The 18,565-nt window shown below is 38.2% G+C and overlaps 1 protein-coding gene across 1 annotated transcript in view; it reads left to right on the top strand.

The window, feature by feature from the left end:
* Positions 1-721: 721 nt before the first annotated feature.
* otud4 (OTU deubiquitinase 4) overlaps positions 722-18,565 on the top strand; it is a 42,213-nt gene continuing 24,369 nt past the window's right edge. Inside the window, 15 exon segments of the mRNA XM_030162814.1 lie at positions 722-1,012; positions 1,014-1,107; positions 3,795-3,878; positions 4,506-4,556; positions 4,640-4,686; positions 6,614-6,686; positions 7,228-7,276; positions 7,279-7,308; positions 9,231-9,393; positions 9,552-9,591; positions 10,413-10,515; positions 11,090-11,154; positions 11,246-11,340; positions 17,816-17,907; positions 18,262-18,425. Coding sequence (XP_030018674.1) covers positions 972-1,012; positions 1,014-1,107; positions 3,795-3,878; positions 4,506-4,556; positions 4,640-4,686; positions 6,614-6,686; positions 7,228-7,276; positions 7,279-7,308; positions 9,231-9,393; positions 9,552-9,591; positions 10,413-10,515; positions 11,090-11,154; positions 11,246-11,340; positions 17,816-17,907; positions 18,262-18,425 — 1,191 coding nt within the window. The 5' untranslated portion in view covers positions 722-971.

Raw genomic sequence — 18,565 nt, 5'->3', positions numbered from 1 at the left:
ATCATTTATACATGTGCATCACAACTTAAAGATTTAGTAACAGGCAGAATAGTGTTAAAATTCCACAGACTTCCCTTAAGACATTTCAGAATGTTCATATTTGTTCAGATTATTCATATTTTTTGTGAAAGGATAGTCTGTAAATGTAACTTTTTTTTTCTAATTTTACTTTTTTTTATACCAAAACAAAGAAGAAACTTTGCAGTTTTCATTACTTATAGGTTATTATGATAATATTTTACCACTCTGATCCACTTTAGATTGAATTAACCTAAAATGATTTTAACATCCTTGACTGATAATATCTTCAGTGTAATGTTTGCATTTCACAGATTCGTCCTAGGGGTCAGACTGGACCCTTTGGTGGGCCGGATTTGGGCCCCGGGCCGCATGTTGACACCTGTGATTTAAATGCACTAATTGAAGAAGACATTTTTCAGTTTTGTTCCAGATTATTCCACAGGTGAACCCCTCTGACACAGATTCACTGGCTTTTTATGTGTGTTCTACACTTAATTTTCTTGTAGATTTCAGTCAATACGTAAAAATAAATAAAATTAAATTAATTAAATGAAATTTAAAAAAATAAAATTGCCAGCTTTTATTCTTGTAAACATCCGGTTTGGTGACGTTTGCGCAGGTCCAACTTGACACCATAGAAGAAGAAGGGGGCGTGTCGTTAGCCTGTGCTAGCTGCTCAAATGCTAACTGCGGGCTAAAGTTGACTGTTGTACTTTCATTTTCTGACATTCCGTCTCTGGGATGCGCTCGGCTTCGAGGAAAACGAAACTAGAACCGGTCATAGTTGTCTTGGAGTGTCCTTTACCCACAAATGTAGTCACTGAACTCTTTCCGGCTGATAATATTAACAACTTATTCCGGTCTAAAGCGTCTAAAAGTTTGTCCAGGCTAGCCGACAGTCCAACAGTCCGGGTTAGGTCAGCTAGCGTTAGCCGCTAGTCCCCGCTAGCATGGACGGTGGCGGAAGCATGAGAAGTAATGAGGAGGGTCGCCGAGAAACAGATGGATGATTACCTGAAAACAATAGGTCTGCATCGGAAGAAGATAGCCAAAGATGGGTCGTGCTTTCGGGCCGTGGCTGAGCAGGTAAATGTGATAAAGCTGACCCAAAGCCAGGCTTAAGTTTTGTAACATGCTAACTGGGTTTGGTGTGTTGTGTTGATCAGATTCTTAGTTTTATTAAAGAAGCACCAAGAGAAACCGGTTCAACCTGAAGACACTGTTAAACCAATGCCTTATACAATTAAAATTAAGGAATCCTAAGGTTAGATTTTTGTATGTTTGTGTCTTATACTTTTTTAGTGATTTAATGGACTAAAATTAATTTTTACAGTTCTCTGATGGAAATGACTTACCCAGGTCAGTCAAACTCCTGTTAGTTCAGTTCCACATTCAGCTAAATCTGATCTGCAGTGGGCCCAACCAGTAAATAATAACATAATTATTATAAATAATGTCAACTCCAAAGTTTTCTCTATGTTTTACAGTGAAAAAAGTCAAAATAAACAATGAAAATGTTTACAGCTACAAACTATCCTTTCAAACAATGTGAATAACATGAACAAACTAAAAAAATACGTTTAATTTTAACAATATTCTGCCTCACTTTGTCATTTTCACATGTTCATTATAATGTACAGATCACAGTGGATCTACAAACACAAAAACATTTAAATAAGGCAAAACATTGTTAAAATTTTACTTACTTCTCTTAGAATATTTCAGGTTGTTCATATTTGTTCAGGTTATTTGCATTTTTTTTGTGAAATTATACTTTGTTTTAGTGTAAATACATGAAAATATTTACATTTACAAAATGTTTAAAACTTTTAACGTGTAATATATGACACTGATGCAGCACTTCCCAGTTAAAATGAATATTCAGAGATCTATTTAATGTTGTCTCTAAAATAAAGTAGTCCACTTTAGAGCTGCAACTGATTAATCGATTAGGTGCTTGAAGCCAATGCAAAAATTCACGATTTGATTAATCAACTGGAATTGTTTGAAGGGAAATATTCTATGTCAGTTTTCCTGAATATGAAGCTTCTTTGTGCGTCACAATAAGCGTCCGTGTGAAACACAACAGTGGAACCAATGTTTAACAGCAGAAAAATGAAGGAAACAAAGCTGAAGATTCAGGAGAATTGTGGTTGAAGGATTTTTTTGGATCACGTTGAGTCGATTAATTGGTTTCAGCTCTAGTCCAGTTTTGTTTTCTTGTAGGTATCGTGGTTTCAGTTTCACATCCCAGTAAACACATATGATATTAGCAGTACAACACTTGGAAATCTACACATTTACTGTCACTACTGAGAGGTCATAAGAGCAGGATCAAAAGTAGTCTGTAAACTACCCTAACAGTTGAGATATCCCCAGTATGCATGTGTGGGTATTTGCAGTGGCAGTATTTTTGCTGAGTTTTTATTGGTAGGCACAGTACTACAGTCTGTTGTATTCCACAAGAGAATCATCTTACAAACTATGGCAATATTTGATTGTTGCACAACAGCAGGACAGAAACTAGAGAAAGTCAACAGAAACACAACAGAGTGAGTCTGAAGCTGGATTTATGGTCACACAGACCATAAATCCAGCTAGGGTTGTAGGGTTGGGTTGTAACGATTGCAAATTTCATATCACCGTTATTGTGACTAAAATTATCACACTTAGCATTATTGTCGCAATATTGTTAAAAATTGTGCTCAAAATGTTCAAAAAGGACTGATATACACACTGAAAGAATTTAACCAAGTTATATTTTAGAAAAAAAAAAAAGAATAAATAAATAAAATTAAATAATAGGTACAATGTACTTTCTGTTGCAGAATCCTTCAAATATTAACTTGTAAACAATCAAATATACAAATGTCCATTAAAGATGGCACCTTATGGACACTATTTTACCATTTTACAGATCAAGTTTGAGTTGTTTGAGTTTCTTTTTCAGAGATAGATAGATAGATAGATAGATAGATAGATAGATAGATAGATAGATAGATAGATAGATAGATAGATAGATGCTGCTTCTCCAGGAAATGAGCAGCACCATCAGTTTTCAAAGTGCAATAATCAAACACGGTTACCATGATAATTAGAATCTAAATGGTAGTACTAACTGCTGGGAATTTTACCACGTTTTATCGTTATACCGGTAATCATTACATCCCTAGTCACGCGTCGCTACCTACGCCATCACTGTGGACAGCCCCGCGTTGGCCCGCACAGCCTTGATGTGCACCTCTACATGGCACGGCAACGCAGAGACCCTCTCCTGGTTGGCCAATTATGATCATGTGATGCCAGGACTATACAGCAACAAATAATAGCTTTATTTCTATAGCACCGTTAAAAACAAAGTTTACACAGTGCTTTGACAGACAAAGCAGAAGGACACAACAGCAGGATACAAGATGCAAGTAAAGACACTAAAACAGAAGCAACACAGTAAAAGAGATATGGACAGCAAACGCAAAAACATGACACATTTCATACTCATGCATTTTTGGTCAAGGAACAGACAAGCGAAAATGGAAAGCTGATAGGATCAATATTTTGGGAGATATAATAATTTTGGAATACAATAGCCTTAAAATCACATTGCTATACCAAAGCTTTGGCGGTGACTGCTGGACAAATGCGGTACAGCATACACAAACACACAACAGCATAAAAACCACCACATCTAGAACCTGTGGATCCCCATGGGTCAACCCACTAGTCTATGATATGAATGAACAGAGGATAACTTGTTGACCTTTGACCCTGTCTAGGTGCTGTATTGCCAAAGTTATCACACTGAGGTTCGAGCACAATGTGTGGAGTTCCTGAAGAAAAACAGAGACAGCTATGAAGCGGTATGGAAATGAATGAATATGTATTTGTGGATTTCTAACACTTTAGTCTGATTGTGGTATCAGCATTGCCTTTGAGTAGACGAACTTATTATTATTATTATTATATTATTATTATAATAATAATAATAATAATAATAATAATAATAAATGTAGCTGTAGTAGCCGCCTTTATTGAGGAAGAAGATGTTCCAGGTTTTCTGTGGATCTTTAAAGAATCTTAAAACATAAAAGTGAGGTGAACTGATCACAACTTATATGACATTGGAAAATGAAATACATAATTTATTTAAGATATTGTTTACTTTTATTTATTAGTACTTCATGTAATCCTCATCATTCAATCAAAATTATATTTGAGTTTGATTGAATTATGAAAGTACAAGCTGAAAATCCTGTCGCCCTGTAATAATTTTTGCATCATTAAAGTGTATATTTCCTGTGGCATGTAGAAAAGTATTCAAACATAAGTTAATTTATATGCTCCACTAATTCAGAACCTTAGATATTTATTGTTCTTTCTAAGACTAGACAAAACAAAAACGTTACATTTTCAGTTTGAAAATGAAATAATTCAATAATGAGTACATTTGTTGGTCAAATTGGTGTTTGCCCTGTTCTGTGTTGCAGTTTATCGAAGGAGACTTTGAGGATTACCTCTGCAAGCTTCAGGACCCACAGGTAAACTCAACATCTGACACTGTGTTTCATTAACAGGTGACTGTTAAGAAAAACAAAAGTATTTGTTTTACTCTATTTTTCAGCAATGGGTTGGAGAGGTGGAGATCAATGCACTGGCTGTCATGTACAAGTAAGACGTGTTAGAATGGGTTTTCTCTTTGTGGTTTTATCTAAAAAAAAAAAGGATTCTGTGAGCAGTAAAGTCATCAAAACATACAGAAATTCACCTTAAAGCTGCAGGAGACTTTTGTCACCAATTTTCAACAAATCTGTAAAACCTCAGTAAAAACTCAGTATCATGAATAGGGATGGAAATCGAGAACTAGTTCTTTTTGAGAACCAGATCCCAGTAGCTCGATTCTTTGGAATCGTTTGCCTGCTTAACAATTCTGTTTATCGGTTCCTCCTTCGTTGCACATGCGCGATGATGTCACGCGTACGCTACATTGTTTTGGTCAGAATGAAGACAACATGGAGTTGAAGCAGAAACAGTCTAAACAGACCACACCAGGTCTAAACAGACCACACCAGGTCCAAACAGACCACACCAGGTCCAAACAGACCACACCAGGTCCAAACAGACCACACCAGGTCCAAACAGACCACATCAGGTCTAAACAGACCACACCAGGTCCAAACAGACCCACCAGGTCCAAACAGACCACACCAGGTCTAAACAGACCACACCAGGTCCAAACAGACCACACCAGGTCCAAACAGACCAGGTCCAAACAGACCACACCAGGTCCAAACAGACCACACCAGGTCTAAACAGACCACACCAGGTCCAAACAGACCACACCAGGTCTAAACAGACCACACCAGGTCTAAACAGACCCACAGGTCTAAACAGACCACACCAGGTCAAACAGACCACACCAGGTCCAAACAGACCACACCAGGTCCAAACGGACCACACCAGGTCCAAACAGACCACACCAGGTCCAAACAGACCACACCAGGTCTAAACAGACCAGGTCCAAACAGACCACACCAGGTCCAAACAGACCACACCAGGTCTAAACAGACCACACCAGGTCCAAACAGACCACACCAGGTCTAAACAGACCACACCAGGTCTAAACAGACCACACCAGGTCTAAACAGACCACACCAGGTCTAAACAGACCACACCAGGTCCAAACAGACCACACCAGGTCCAAACAGACCACACCAGGTCTAAACAGACCACACCAGGTCCAAACAGACCACACCAGGTCTAAACAGACCAGGTCCAAACAGACCACACCAGGTCCAAACAGACCACACCAGGTCTAAACAGACCACACCAGGTCCAAACAGACCACACCAGGTCCAGTTGAACTCTGTCAAAGCTTCCATTTCTTCTAAAGGTGGAATCCCTCCAGTCTGTTCAAACATTTGTCCACATGTGATTCATTTGATTCTCTACTCAGCGGTGCTTGTGAATCTAGCGGCAGAGTGAACACCAGGCCATCATCTGGGCCCAGTTCTGGTTCCGGTGCGGGCAACAAACGTCGTACCCCCTCAAGTACAAGTTTCTGAAGGTAGGAAAGGAAATGAGGAGCACAACAACAGGAGACGAGCAGAGTCGAACAGGTTCCACGTAGTGGAAATGCAGCAACAGAGGAATTAGTAAAGAGTCTGGAGTTTCACTGTCACTGTACCCCCCACACCCCTCCAAACTGGGCCCAGCGTCATCTGTTCTTATTATTTGTTCATACTGTATTTTCTATTTTCTGTGCGGATGGAAATATAAAAGACAGTTAATGCAAACACACCTGTTTGTACTCTTTTATTCCCTCAGCCAATGAGAATCGATAAGAGAATCGGATCGATAAGCAAAACCGATAATCAAATCGGAATCGTTTAATTCTTATCGATTCCCATCCCTAATCATGAATCTGTTGGTCTGTCTGTCGTTCCTCAGCTGAATCTCTTCCTCATGGTGAACAGTTTCTTAGTTCCACCACAAACAAACCATATGTTAACAAACAGAGGATTCATGATACTGAGGATGGACAGATCTGAGGAAAAACTGGTGACGACCTTTAATGATTTTTTTTCTTTCTCTGTAGGAGAGATTTTCTTATCTACCAGGAACCCAACAAACCGGCTGTCCACATCACAGACAATAACTTCAAGGACAAGGTGAGACTGAAAATAACTTTTACACCTTTATAATCCGTTAGTCCATTTCACAAACATGAGTTTTTCTACAACTGTGCATTTTATTCTTTGACTTTATTTTTGTACAGGATGTCTATGAAATATATTTCAAAATATAGACAACATTTCAAAATAAAAGATATATTGAAGGCCTTCAATCAAACAGATGCAGCATGTATTAATTCATACATAAATTGATGATAGTGCAGTTAAACCTGCTTCATAATGTTCACTTTGTGTTGAGATGCTATAGTGGGCTGCATTGGACTGAGGTATGTCTGTTCTTCAGATTATCAATCAAATTGATCAGTCAGATTTTATTTATATTGCACCACATCAAAACAAAAGTTATCTCATGTCACTTTACATTTACAGCTGGTCTAAACCAGACTCTTATGCCTCAGCTGATTGATGAAGATGCTAACGCAGCTTTTGTTTGAGTAAAAATGAAAGGGCTATTTGGAAACAACAGAATAGAATGAAATTTTTCATGAATGTCCTGGTGAATGTTTTTGTCTCTCAGGTGCGGTTGTGTTTTTTGAACGGGAATCACTACGACAGTGTCTATCCATCAGCCACATGAAGGGCGCCGCTGTCTGCCAGTGTGAGTGTTCACAATTCAAATCAGATAAACTAAAGCTCAGAACATGCACAAATGTTTTAACCTGAAACTACGGCTGAAGAAAGACATGAAGGCCTGGTAGCACCGAGTCACTGCCTTTGTCAGACACTTAAAGCTTTTAGGAGAAGAACTCTGAACATTTATGTGTGTGTGTGTGTGTGTGTGTGTGTGTGTGTGCGCGCGCAGATTTGTGGTCATGTTTATTTTACTTTCTTTGACGTTTTAGTTGTACTATGGTTTTCTGTGAGTGTCTATGTCTACAGAATCTTTTTCTAAGTTTATTTTGCTGAATGTGTTTTCAGTTTAGTTTTAAGTAGTTTTTGAGTTTGCCACTTAAGTTGGTTTTTACATGTACACTGTAAAATTTGGGAAGCTGGGAAAGGTCATCAAAAAGAGTGAGATGGTTGCACAACAAAAACAAGTTGTCTTAGCTAAAAATTTTGAATTACAGCTAAATTCAGTTCAAACTTTAGCCTTTGTTAACTTACTTTAATTGAGAAACCATCTCACTCTTTTTGATGAGTCATCTCAGCTTCCAATTTTTACAGTGTAGCGCACTCGCTCACACGCTAGCTATCATATTTGATTTTTACGGTTATTTTGCAATTTCTCTGCACTTCTACATTCCACTAGAAATACTTTAAATTGTCTGAAACATAAATTTTATTATTCATAGCCCTGAAATACACTAACTAATTGCTTCTAAACATTTGATTTTGATTCTGGTGGTCTCATAGACATAGCTATACCATGACAGTTTTTGATAAAAAATTATAATTTCTTTGAGTTTTCAAATCAAAATCCCGGTAGCTAGATGTAATTTGATCCAAATTTAAATGCCATATTCGTGTTCAGCACCCAAAAATACACTATATTTTCACTAAGGCCCTTTCAATTTCCAAAACTTTAGGATTTCAACCAAAATTTGACACGCCTTAATGTTTGATACTATTCATTCTGACAACAACTGAACATAAAATACTGACGGGCAAATGTTTTTGGGGCCATACAAACAGAGTGAAAGAAACGTGTCTGTTAGTTCCTTCTTATGTCTGAACTGACTACGGGAACACCGCAAGGACAAAACATATGTTAGTGCAATTATTCCGACCACTAGAGGGCCCCCTTTGTTTACTTTGAACAACTGAACACCATACTATTGGGCTTATTAGTATTAGTACTGATTAGTGGGACTAAGACTCCTGTCAATCACTCACAAGTGTAAATAAACGTGTGTACATAAACATGTGTAACAGTACCGGTCTGTTCCATGGACATTTTCATTTTAAATGTCTTCAGATGGTGGGGGGAGAAGGACACAGGGTTTGGAAGCACTGACATGTGCAATTATTTTATCAGCAGAGTACTTCAGTCTGAAATATCACTGAAAGGAAATACACACTATTGATGCCAGCAACCCCCCCCCCCATATAACTATGTGATTAATTGCAATTAATCGCAGAAATCCACGCAATTAATTGCGATTAAAAAATGTAATCTCTGCCCAGCACTACTATGTTTCTATGTGGTTTACTGCTGGTTGGCTGGTTTATATATATTTCTATCTGGTTACCTCCGCCAAGGAGGTTATGTTTTTGCTAGGGTTTGTTTGTTTGTTAGCAAGATAACTCAAAAAGTTATGGACGGATTTTCGTGAAATTTTCAGGAAATGTTGATACTGGCACAAGGAAGAAATGATTAAATTTTGGTGGTGATCGGGGGGACGACAACGACGACAGATCTGTCTTGGCGGAGGTCTGCGCTCTCCGAGTGCTTTTCTAGTTTTGAATAGTTTTTCGGGGGTGTGATGCTGCCTGTACATAGTTTTTAGTGCCAGTCTTAAACCTGCAGCTGAGTCTGTAGTTGAAGCAGTGTTAAGACTGCCGTTTGTGTGTGTGTCACAGCCATCCTGTACGAGCTGCTGTACACTAATGTGTTCAAGGTGGATCGAAGTGTACTGGCTGGGTATCAGCGGACTGGCCGACACTTTGAGGTGCTGAGTGATGACAGCATGGCCGCCTGTATCAGCAGTGACGAGTCCGATGTGGACTCGACTGAGACGCAGAGGTAGGAAACAGTAAACATAAACCAGTGAAGTAGTCTGCTGGCACTGAAGAACCTGTAGGGGATTTCCTGTTCAGTATTCTTGTAGGTTTTTTTGGCACTTTATGAAACTGTTAAAGCTGGATTTCCAGCCTCATGATTCTGTTCATTTTGTGTTGCAGATTGGACAATGGGACAAGCACTACTACAACAAAGAGCAGGGTAATATGAGCACCAGGGCTGTAAGAAAATATCGGTATCACAATATATCGCGATATTTCACTTCACGATACTGTATCAATATTAAAAAGTACTGTATCGCTATTTTAGGTATTTATTCAAATGCAGATATGGTGGAGGTTCATTTTTGTTTTGGTTTTCTAAGCTATTTTATTTCTATATTCACATGGGTATTTTGTTCGGATGTTTTTATAGTACAATAGTACTGTTGTGATATTGCAGATCATACATGTAGTTTCTTGAAATTGATAACGCTGTTTTGTTAAATAATGATAATAATTCAAGCATCCTAAAAGCATTTTTACTGTCTGAAAGAGGCAAATGTTTGTGTTTTTTTTTTATTGGGAACGTACAAAAATAATGTTCTGATGTTGGATGATTCAGGGACTGAACAGTATGGATTCTATTCGCAATCGAATACGAACATTTAAGCAGAATCTGAAACTGTAATGTCTGCAAAACATTTATTTAATTATTATTTATTTATTTATTGTTTGTTTTTTTTGTACTGGTAAAGCCACATGTTAAAACTTCATCCAAATGCTACACTATAAGTTTTTTCCAGGAAATAATCTTTTTAACAAAGAAACGAAACAAAAAGTATCGCCTTGTTAACATCATTGTGATATATCGCAATATATCGTATTGTGGTCCTAGTATTGTGATTTGTATCATATCGCCAGATTCTTGCCGATACACAGCCCTAATGAACAGGCTGTCAGACCCCTGTCCACACCACTGAACTGTAGACTGGTGAATAGGTGTGTGTCTGCGTTCATGTGTTTGTGCGTTTGGTGTTTCAGGGCCGGGGGCGTGGCCGTCATCTGTCCGACAGGGTGAGACGGTCTCTGAACCCGACTCTGTTCAGAAACATAGAGTTTGACGTCTGGCAGAGGTCTAAGAAAGGTGACACACATATAAACACAATATACTTCATGTACATTCATTTACTACCACACACACTGAATTATCTTTATTCAGAAGAAAAGAATGACATGTTTTTTTTTATTGTGCTGTTTATATGAGTTCAGGTATTTACTCCTTTTATTGTATGAGAATTAATATTATTACCCACATTATCCTTTTTATTCATTTCATCCTATAATTTTATTAAACATTTTACAACATCAATTTATAAACTTTTATTTTAATGTCTTATGTCAATATTTATTTGTGTTTATTTACCTTATTTACACTGTTATTAGTGTTTTTTATTGTTAGTAGTTTTTTTAAATGTATTTTTAAAACTTTTTTAGCCTTTGTAAATGCTTTACATACATTCATTAATTTATATCATATTTTTGATATTCATCTATTGATGCTGCATTATATTAATCTGTTTTTATTACATTATTAATCCTAAATTGGAATTATGTTTACAGTTATGTTATTTTTAATACAAGTGGTATTTTTGTCATTTGTTTAATTTGAATGTTCTTATTAATTTTTTCTAGCTCAATTTTTTCCCCTTTTTTTTTAGCCCAGCAGAAGCTGGATTTCTGCATTGCTGCTGGGATGCAGTACGCAGTAGGAGACCGCTGTCAGGTGTGTGTGTGTGTGTGTGTGTGTTTTCACAGGGTCATTACCTTACAGACGTGCAGTATTTATAGTAGTTTTGTGTTTGATTGCCCTGTAGGTTCGTCTTGAGGGCAGGACTTACAATGCAACTATCAAGGAGGTGCCACCAAACAACAGCGCAGTGACAGTTTATGTAGAAGAACTGGGCAGGAGGTGGGTCTAACAACACACACAAACACACACCACTGAGGCTGTGTGCCTTTGTGCCCTTCATTTCCTAATCTTTTGGGGACATAAAGCTGATCCACACAATGTACAGCACTGTCTAGAACACAGGTGTCAACATGGACGGGGGCCAAATCTGGCCCACCAAAGGGTCCAATTGGTAGGATGAATTAGTGAAATACAAAAATTACACTGAAGATATTAACAATCAATGGTGTCAAAATCATTTTAATTCAGTTCCACATACAGACCAATTAGATCTCAGTTGGGTCAGATCAGTAAAATATTATCATAATAACCTATAAATAACGACAACTGCAGGTTTAATCTTTGTTTTAGTGTAAAAAAAAAAAGTAAAATTAAATAAAAATGTTTACACTGACAAACTATCTTTTTACAAAAAATGTGAATAACCTGAACAAATATGAACAACCTGAAATGTCTTCAGAGAAATAAATGCAATTTTCCAACTATTATACCTGGTACCATATAGGGAAGTAAGAAATATTGGTCTGCAATATATCGCGTATTTCATTTCACAATATTGTATCGATATTAAAAAGTACTGTATGGATATTTTTAGGTATTTATTCAAAGCAGAAATGGTGGAGGTTCATTTTTGGTTGTATTGTTTTTTTCTATTGTTTATTTTATTATTCTTATTTTAAAACTCTTTATTCAATAATGTTGGTTTCCTTTGTTGGGATTGACCTCAATACTGTTTCTGATGTTAGTTGTGAACTAATAGAATCTGAACATTTGAACAGGATCTGAAAACTGGAATGTCTGGAAAACAGAATTTCAGTTTGACACAGGAAACATTTTGTGATATAACATTAGATCCTGTTGTATCAAATAAAAATGTGTTCAGTATTTGTGCAGATTCTGCTGTAATTCCATTCTTCCCAGGAAATAATCATTAAAATAAAGAAACAAAAATTTGTCTTTTTAACAGTATCATGATGCATTGTGATATATCGTATCGTGATCCTAGTATTGTGATTTGTATCGTATCGCTAGATTCTTGCCGATACACAGCCCTAGTACTATATGTTTGTGTATTTGTAATTGTAATGTAAGTTTTAATGTACATGTGTAAATGATAAACTGAGGCAGAATATTGTTAAAATTGCACTTGTTTTCTTAAGACAATTCAAGTTGTTCATGGTATTCAGATTTTAAGCAAATGTTGTAGATGTAAACATTATCATAATGTAATTGTACTTTTTTCACTGTTATTATTTTACTGGTTAAGCCCACTGCAGATCATATTGGGCTGAATGTGGAACTGAACTAACATGAGTTTGACAGCCCTGCTCTAGAAGTCTTAGTCCACCCTAAGATGTGTTGTTTTTATGCAGCTGTAGTGAGCATCATAGCTATTTGTCAGTCACTATGTCAAACTACAACAAAAAAAAAGGGAATATTGTGCACAGCATTAAGTATAAACTCCATGGCCTCGACAGGAAGCAGCTAGTATTTTGTGTGATCTCTGTTCCCATGACAAAAAGTAGCACAAACAAGAGACAATGAACATGTGTTGAATAAAACCAGAAGAGTTCAAGACATGTTCAGTACAAAGGAAGTTTACACGAATACTGGATACGTGTGTCTGTTTTTTTGTGTTTTTTTTCTTTTCCTAAAATTCTTGTATTTGAGAAATGGTTTGAGCATTATATATACAGCTCTGGAAAAAAATGAGACCACTGCCAAAATGATCACTTTCACAGATTTTACCGTTTATAGGTAGGGTTACTGGGGACAGTTGTAACACAGGTCAGTTGTAACACTTGCAATTGCTCCAATCAGGAACAAGTTAGGACTCACCTAATTCACTCTGCACATGCTCATTTAGTCCTTGGTCCACATGGGAAGTTCTAGTGCCGTGAGACAGACACATCCAAATTTGAGGGAAAAAATAATTTTGGGGTAAGAAAGTAATTATTTTTGCTCAAATTACTTTTGTGATTACATAGCTTTTAGGGCTGCACGAATTTGGCAAAAAATAAAATCCCGATTTTTTTATTTTTATTTATTATTTTTTTTTTCCCCCTCTAAAAACTGATTTTCGATTTCGATTTTGGGTAAAACTACAAAAGACAACAGAAGTCAGCATGTCATTTTAGTGAGCAGCCCACAATGCAAGGCACTGCTCTGACCTCAAATCTGTGATGTATCACGTGATGGGCCCACAGAAGTTTTATTATTTTCTTTATTAAATCTTTATTGAATGAAGTAGAGTATACAAACAATGTATACACAAAAAAAATAAACATAACAAGTTTGCCAGGAGGAATACACTACAATACAATGTCCAAATCAGAGCGAATACTGAATGTTTTTAGAGCCTTTTGTTTCCAGATTTATTGAACAGCTTTAACTAAAGTTCAATATTTTTCAAAAAATCATACTATTTGGTTTTGTGTTACAGAACTTACATTCTGAATGTAAAATTTAGCAAGTAAGAGCAATAAATTAATTATAAAAAAAAAAAACAAAACTTTTTTCCCTTTTTGGGGATATCTGGGCCCACAGAAGTTGAGAACACTGTAAGTCAGAGACACACATCAGTCGTATGAGTGATCCTCATGCGGTTCTATTTAAACTGGGAGATCCGTGTGTGGAACAGACCAACCCAGGACACACTGGAGGGATTCTATCCTGGAGCTGGTGGATTGTGTGTGGGCACAGGGCTGTCTGGTCCCTCTGCTGAGGCTGATGACCCCAAGACCCGGATCAGAAGAAGACAGTATGGTACAGATCTGGGACAACAGAAGATGAATGATCTCCATCAGCTACATTTCAGTTGCGGGATCCATGCGTGAAACCACGGCTTATATTGGTATCGCTACTGCGGGTTCATGAACAGATTTAATGTCCGTGGTCATTGCACAGACTTCTGTGACAGACCGCTGTCACTGATAGGAGGAAGAGCCTACGGTAGCCTGCAAGCGCACGGCCCAGAGGTGCGCTGGCGTGTGGCCCAGAGGCACGAGAAAGATGAAATGATTTCACGATTTCCCTTTTTTAAAAATCGCCTTATTAAAAAATCCGATTTCGATTTAAAATCGATTAATCGTGCAGCCCTCTTTGTAGTTGGACTCATTAAGGTCTGTCGTGTTGATTATGTGTGTTTAGCAGTCTTTCATACAGGTTATTTGTGCTAATGTTTTAGCTTCTAGCTGTAAGTCAGACTCAACTCATCACTAATGCACTCAGGGACAGTTGGAACAAACTTGCTTGGGGTAGATTGGAACACTTTCTAAAATGTTACAACCTACTCCAAGTTAAAATCCATTTGTTTTTCCAGGATTTCATGACGATTTCATGATTTTTAGTTTCAACATGCCTAGGTCTCAGAGGAGAAATACTGACAGGGGGGGTGCCTCTGGATATCCACTGACGTAAAGGTCCACAGAAAGTCAGTCAGATCTGTGGAAAAACTGTATGGCATGTCACTGTATGTAGCAGTGGTTCCAACCTTTTTTGGTTCATGACCCCATTTTAACATCACAACTTTCGGTGACCCCAGACATTCAAAACGGAGATTTTTTTTTGTTGTTGCTAAAATTAATTTGTTTTTGATCATGTAATAGTTTGCTATATTATGTTGCAAATAAACGTTAATATTAGATGACATTTAGTCTATATAATGTATATTATTGTGGACAGAGGCAGTAAATCCAGGTGTAGATTACTGCACAAAGGGAGAATTTTATTTTCCTTGGTCAGGATCTGTCCAGTCAGTCCAGCTGTGATTTACAAGGAGGACAATTAATACTGAACAAACAAGAACTGAAACTATGAATTATGAAAGAGCTGCAGCATCTGAAACTGACCACAATGAACATCTGACAGAGAAACAGAACCACAGTGCTGCAGTTTCAGCTTTTATGTATTGTGATTGTCTCTCTCAACTTACCATATATTTTTAATTAGTAAGTTTTTATTTTTATCAATTACTAGAAGTTTCAAGCGACCCCATTTGAATTCCAGATGACCCCACGTAGGGTCCCGACCCCGAGGTAGAAGAACACTAGTATATAAATTCTGCAAAGGGAGGAAGTTAGAAGATCAAGCGAACTTCCACGAGTAGGTACAACTCTGCAACAAAGGTGTTCACTGATGATCAAGAACAGATTTGGACATACTATCTGAAAGGTGCTACTAATACAGACTATGGACTGTGTCCTACAGAGATAAGCACAGAAGAACTGAGAAGTCAGGCTGAATTTAGGAAAGTTAGACTGGTGGCAATATATAAGATATATGTTGAATAGGGAAATTTTTAAACATTTTTATATGGTTAACATTACAGGTAAGAGAACGTTCATATCAGCTTGCAGAAAAGTATGACTATGAAGACGCTGGGTTAAAAGACCTTAAAGTTAGAGACAGAAAGGGTCATTACATATAGTTTCATCAAGTGGTCCCCACCTGACCCTGTTAGATTTTTCTAAATTTTTACATACTTCTAGTACATTATATGTGATAGAAAAATCAAAAATTTCAAGGCTTAATTGTAAATAGTTTGAAGTTATTACCATTTGAAGTAGGTAGGGGCTACCCTAAATTGCAACCAAAATTCAGACTGTAAATGTTCGTCCATTTTCAGGCTTCTAATACTTAATTTAAGGCAATTCCTGTCCTTTCACATGGTGTCTTTTATTTGTGATCCTACCTATCCCACATGCTGAAATTGACCTCTGAATCTGAAGGTCGGACAGATATTTTTAATTTTAAGCTGTTCATATATCTCCATAACAGAACATAGGACCTTTATTTTACACGGATCCATTCCCTAAGTAGCCAAGATATAGCACAGAAAATTTAGAATGAATATGAGGATTAGTTTTTGTGTAATGAGTGGTCAAAAGTAGCATTTTAGAAGTTTGCGATGGATAAAATGTCAACTTTGTCATTCTCTGTAACATGCAATTATACATTTTAAGTAAATATTTTCACATTTCTTAGGACTATAGATTCCTGTGAAATGATTCTGAAAATTTCAAACCTCTAGCTCTTGTTGTTCAGAAGTTATAGAAGCCTGAAAACAGACGAACATTTCAAGTCTTAATTTTGGTCGCAATTTTAGGGTAGCCCCTACCTACTTCAAATGGTCATAACTTTGGAACTATTTACAATTAAGCCTTGAAATTTAGGATTTTTCATCATATATAATGTACTAGAAGTATGTAAATTTTTAGAAAAATCTGAGAGGGTCAGGTGGGGACCACTGGAGGAAATTATAGGAATGACCTAGTAGTGGTTTTTATCTGTCTCTGTCCATCCATCCATCCATCATCCATCCATTCTCTTCCTCTTATCCGGGGCCGGGTCAAGGGGGCAACAGTCTAAGCAGGGATGCCCAGACTTCCTCTCCTCAGACTCCTCTTCCAACTCTTCCGGGGGGACCCCGAGGCGTTCCCAGGCCAGCCGAGAGACATAGTGTCTCCAGTGTGTCCGAGGTCTTCCCTCAGGTCTCCTCTGGTGGGACATGCCCAGAACACCTCCCCAGGGAAGGAGTCCAGGAGGATCTGAACCAGCTGTCTGATCCACCTCAGCTGGTTCCTCTGGATGTGGAGGAGCAGCAGCTCTACTCTGAGCTCCTCTCTGGTGACTGAGCTCCTCACCCTATCCCTAAGGGTGCGCCCAGCCACCCTGCGGAGGAAACTCATTTAGACGCTTGTATCCGGGATCGTGACCTTTCGGTCCTGACCCAAAGCTCATGACCATAGGTGAGGGTAGGAACATAGACTGACCAGTAACTGGAGAGCTTCACCTTTCGGGCTCAGTTTCCTTCTGAACCACAACAGACCGATACAATGACCCGCGTCACTGCAGACGCTGAACCGATCCGTTTTTTATACTTCTTCTGAAATAAGACATAGAACAGGTGTTTATTCAGTAGAATAAGGTGTGCTTGTTGTTGTATTCAACAGACACAGGAATGGAATGGCTGTCATACATGCACACATGCTGATTTCAGAAGAAATTGCAGTGGTCCTCCTAATTTTTTCCAGAGCTGTGTTTATTTTATTTATTTAACCAGGTAAGTTAGTTGAGAACAGATTGTCATTTTCAGGACATATAGAGACAAATAACCAATCACTCTCACATCCACACCTATGATTAACCAGTGAACCTACTAGTGCATGTCTTTGGATCATGGGAGGAAGCCGGTGTACCCGGAGAGAAGCCACGCAAACACAGGGGAACATGCAAACTGCACACACACAGGTTCCTGCTGTTGGAATGGAACTCAGGACCTTCTATCCACTGCACCACTGTGGTCTATAGCATTTTCTTGCTAAAACAATGAGTGTATTTGTGGCCTAAAACTTTTGCACACTACTTTTAATCTTCACATTTAAGGGTAAAGGGGTAGGATTAGGAATTTAGTTGTTAAGGATAAGGTGAGTCTCCACAGAATGAAATCCTGAACATATTTGTGTTTCTGTAGACAGGTGCCTTTGGGGAGTTTACGTCCTGTGAATGAAGACGGCAGCTGGAGCTTCGTGAACAGAGACAAGAGACTCGGCAACGGGCATGGAGGTGCTAAAACCAGGCTACTAATTAAATGTATAATAATAGTAATAATTAAGGGTGAGTGCAATGGTCATGTCCATTTGGTACGCTCCTCACGGTACAGTATGAGCATGTACGGCTCATTTGTAATTTTCAAATGACATTTCCAGACACCCCTACTCATACAGTCATACCTTGCCAGAATCAAGTGAGTGAGAAGTTGAGCCAGAGGATGCAACTTCAAGTTGAGAGAAATTCCATCTGAGAACAATCACTGCTTAAGAGGCTGAGACGTCACCACTGTGATGTAGATGAGCCTTTAGCGCAACAACACTGTTGGTTTTGTAAAAATAAAATGCATGTTTTGGCTTTTTCTCTCAGAATGGGAGCAGAGGGGGCGAGGTCGAGGTAGGGGGGAGGTCCACAGCAACATCCTCTGCGTTGCCAGGCAAACCGCTTCATCACCCGGTGGGCGTGTGTTGAAGCAGCACTCTTGGCCCCCACAGGCCACCGCAGAGGAGCCAGGGAGGGTCCAGAAGCAGCAGGTTCAGTTCATTTAAGTTCACATCATCTTCCTTTTCATTCTATTCTGCTGTGTCCACATCTGTGCTGTGAGCCAATATGGTTGTTGTGTGTGTGTTTTTCTACCAGGAAGTCTTTGAGCACGGGCCGATCCGCCCACCAT

The sequence above is a fragment of the Sphaeramia orbicularis genome, chromosome 18 (assembly GCF_902148855.1).
Source record: "Sphaeramia orbicularis chromosome 18, fSphaOr1.1, whole genome shotgun sequence".
NCBI classification, from domain to species: Eukaryota; Metazoa; Chordata; class Actinopteri; order Kurtiformes; family Apogonidae; genus Sphaeramia; species Sphaeramia orbicularis.
The sequence above is the reverse complement of the archived record's forward strand: the minus strand, read 5'-3'. Positions and strand labels throughout refer to the sequence as shown.